Raw genomic sequence first — 3,591 nt, 5'->3', positions numbered from 1 at the left:
TTAAAGTCTTGTTACTTGTTGTATTGGTGGCTCATGCAGGAATGCATCATGTATTTGTATTAAACCTACGGGTGCAACAGTACATCCACTTGACAAATGATTTATATTTACAAAAATAAAGTCCCCTCCCCAGTAAAGGCTCGCTTTACCCCATTGCTCAGGTAAATAAAGGCCCCGCCCTCTGATTATGTATGCGTAAAATATTGATGTATCTAAGCACGAGACTATAGTTTGTATATTGTTTGCTCCTACAATATGTTTACAAACATCACCCATGTAAGTAAAGGTTTTTATTACATGAGTACATTTGTTTACATTGTTGTTATTTGATGTCTGGAGGACAAATTATACTTTTGTGTTTTTTTATGTTTTTTTATATGTTTTATATGTTCACATCAGGAAGGCATTGTGGAAGTAAAAAAAGAAACATTAATAATAAAAAAGGACACTTGTTAACATGTGTAAAGAGCTGATAGAAATAGAGAAAAGGAATAAGAAAATGATTAATCGTTCGACTTTTATTTCTAAATCATTATTACATTATCATATTAAATGTTAATACACACTTAAACACCTGGTAGTCATATCTTGAATTATCATACTGAGCAAAAACAAAACACAAACAAACCAAAACATTCATAACAAAAGTTTCGTGAGTCGTGAAGTTTTTAGCACAAATATAAAAATTTATTTCTGCAAGGGAAATCCATCACACACACCTTCAAGTGAAACAAAAATGCTGGGAGAAAAGACCTTTCTTCATGTTGAGAAAACAAAGAAGAGATCCCACTTGCAGCCACACATACTGTACGCTCATCTCATAATTGCACTTCCTAAAACAGGCAAATATAAACATTCATCTTCAATCATTTTTTGCTTTGCTCGACATACTTGAACCACCAAAATTTCCAAAACGTCTTCCTCGTTCGAGACAGCCAATCACGTACACAGTCTCTCTTCCGATAGCTCTTCAATAAACCTCAATATTACATCTTTCAAACAGTGTGCAATTAACATAAAAGGGAAAATAAGGGTTGCATGACTCAGAATTAAAATAATTACGGCCCTTTTGAATCATATTTTATTGTTCTTTTTTTCCTTTGAAGGTGCAAAAGCTTAGTGTGCATTTTTCATTAGAAATGAATCAATTGCGTTTCTTTCAGTAGAGAAGCATTGTGTCGCCATGCACTCCCCCGTACCTTCCCTTCAATATGAAGGACTTAATCAGCTCCATTTCCACGTCTTCAGTTTACAGACATCACATTGAGAGGGACATCGCAATCAGTGCATATTGAACCGTTACATCAGGCCCTCACAAGGGGCTCAACACTTTCAGTGGGCTGTACAAATTGTCTGTATTTTAGTGGGCAGGCACTCTGAGAAGGCACATTAATATTTTACAAACGAGCAGTATGTGAAAAAATTATAATTGCTTTTTCTCCATTTATTTGTCCTCCATCCACATTTCATTAGGCCTTCACACCCCCACCCCCCACCCCCAGGCCAAATGACCATGTTACAGCAGGAAGCGGATCAGTTGAGCACATTACAGTTAGGTTTCTGACTGGTTTTGTATTCAGAGGTTATTCGCTTCAGTTTCAGTCTATCCACAGCTGGTTTTTTTCCAATGACATCTCTTCAAACACTCCGATGTTTTTCACCAGTAAGGCACGGCGTTATCGATCTGGCCCCAGCTCTGCCAGCCCGGAAAGAGACCACTGCACATACGCGGGCTGCCAAACTGATCAAATTCCATCTCCAGCACCTTCACGCCCCCGTGTTTGTGCTCCGACGCCTTCCTCTGCTGAACGGAAGTCGGGGCCATGTGAATGTTCATGTCCTCTCCGTTGCAGCCGCCGTGCTTGAGAACGTAGTTCTTGCCGTCGTTATTGTCCCAGAAGGTCTGACCCTGGGATTTGAAGCAGATGCAGAACTCCACGTGATTCTGCGGCGGGATTTGGACCGGCAGTTCCAGGACAAACGCAAAGGTGTCCGTATCCTGGCAGCTGTAGATGTTGTTCATGAAGGTGCATTCGACGTCGGTGAAGCTGGCCCACGAGTCGTACGTGGCGCGCAACTGCACCGACTTCTCAAAGCCCATGTTCCGGACCTTGATGGTGCCGGTCAACGAGCGCTCCTGCAGCGAGCAGTTCTCCAAACAGACGGAGTTGTGAATCAGGCGGTTTCGGAAATCCAAGTAGTCGGCCGAGGGCTGTTTAAAGTCCAGGGCCAGGTGGCGCATTGGGCTAATCTTAAGATCCATTGTGGCTGTTTCCAGGTCTGACATGTCAAACTGCAGGTCCTCGCCGATTCCCCTACAGCGCGTGCTTTGAAACGGCTCGTCGTCGAACTTGGAGAAGACGTGGATGGCGGTGAGTGACATGCCCTTGGTGTCGGCGAACACCACCTTCTTCTTGCCGGCCTTGCTGTTGTTCCAGCCCGCGCAGCCGTCATCATCCACGGCTTTCTGCAGGTTGCTGAGACATGGCCGCAGTGGTTTGTAGAGCCGGCTGTGGGCAGTGGACTGGTTGACCCGGTTCCTGTTCCTCTGAAGCTCCTCGTAGGAGCTGAGGAAACCTCGGAGAGGAGGCGGAGACTGGCTGATGTAAAATCTCATGGCGACGTCCATAGGCATTACTGGGCCAGGCATCGATGGACTGAACGACCTGAGCAAACTGAGGGAGGGAGAGGGGAAGAGAAGTGGTGCGAGAGAGAGAGAGAGAGAGAGAGAGGTGGGGAGGGATTAGAACAGTGGCTTTACTTTTCTCACGGAAAGAGGAAAGTTCTGCTTTGATGTAACTCGTCACTTCTGCAATCAGCAAAAATGCCCAAAACTTTGCAATTTCTGTTTCTGTGAAAAGTCCCCACTTCACAAATACTGCAGCTCAGATACTAAACTAGACTTCTCGGGGATCTAAAATCAAAAAATCTTTAAAAGATGTTCAATTCTCTTATGTTTTTTCAGCATGACTTTTTCCAAAAAAAACTAAACCAAAACGCTTTCTGGTCCTTACCTCGCAGCACTCATGGAATAATGAAATAAACAGTTCCAAGGAGAAAGGTGCTTTTAAAAAAAAAAAGTTTTCTGTCCCTTGTGACTGGTAGCAGCGTTTCCTAAAATGTCATACTGCCGTCACGCCTCCTTCTCTTCCGCCTCACTCTTGCTCTTTCTGCCTCACAGTGTGGGGGTTGCTCAGCACTCAGGGATTTCAACTGCCACATAGAGACAATTTGCATACGCTGTCATATGGTTCTTCAAACAGCCAATGAAAAGGTTGTGGAGTCCCTCGCCAACCAATCAGCACACACACACTGGGCCTGGCTGCTGTCCAGCTGATAGGAGAGTGTTACCCGCATGGGCCTCATAGTTGGGATGCCTCAGACTGTTGCCTCAGCTGCTATTTGAGAAACATGATGGACCCCTGCTGGTGTTGGAGATGACCTTCACTCCGGAGAGTGCTGCATAAAGCCTCTGGCTCTTCATGACTGGGATTCTCCATTTGACAACAGGTTTATTTCTGTCCCGGTTACTTTGTGTGACGCATGAAAAAAAGACAATTGTCCTGGTTCCTGAAGTTTTTTTTTTTTTTT

At 44.2% G+C, this 3,591-nt stretch overlaps 1 protein-coding gene across 1 annotated transcript; it reads right to left on the bottom strand.

Moving 5' to 3' along the window:
- Positions 1 to 503: 503 nt before the first annotated feature.
- LOC117744411 (protein phosphatase 1 regulatory subunit 3C-B-like) lies at positions 504 to 3,208 on the bottom strand. Its single transcript, XM_034552666.1, has 2 exons — positions 3,015 to 3,208; positions 504 to 2,675 (listed from the first exon to the last, which is right to left on the bottom strand). Exons 1-2 carry the CDS (start codon positions 3,026 to 3,028, stop codon positions 1,658 to 1,660), a joined length of 1,032 nt encoding a protein of 343 aa, XP_034408557.1. The 5' UTR covers positions 3,029 to 3,208; the 3' UTR covers positions 504 to 1,657.
- Between the last annotated feature and the right edge of the window lie 383 nt (positions 3,209 to 3,591).

This window comes from Cyclopterus lumpus, chromosome 15 (assembly GCF_009769545.1).
Source record: "Cyclopterus lumpus isolate fCycLum1 chromosome 15, fCycLum1.pri, whole genome shotgun sequence".
Taxonomy (NCBI): domain Eukaryota; kingdom Metazoa; phylum Chordata; class Actinopteri; order Perciformes; family Cyclopteridae; genus Cyclopterus; species Cyclopterus lumpus.
The sequence above is the reverse complement of the archived record's forward strand: the minus strand, read 5'-3'. Positions and strand labels throughout refer to the sequence as shown.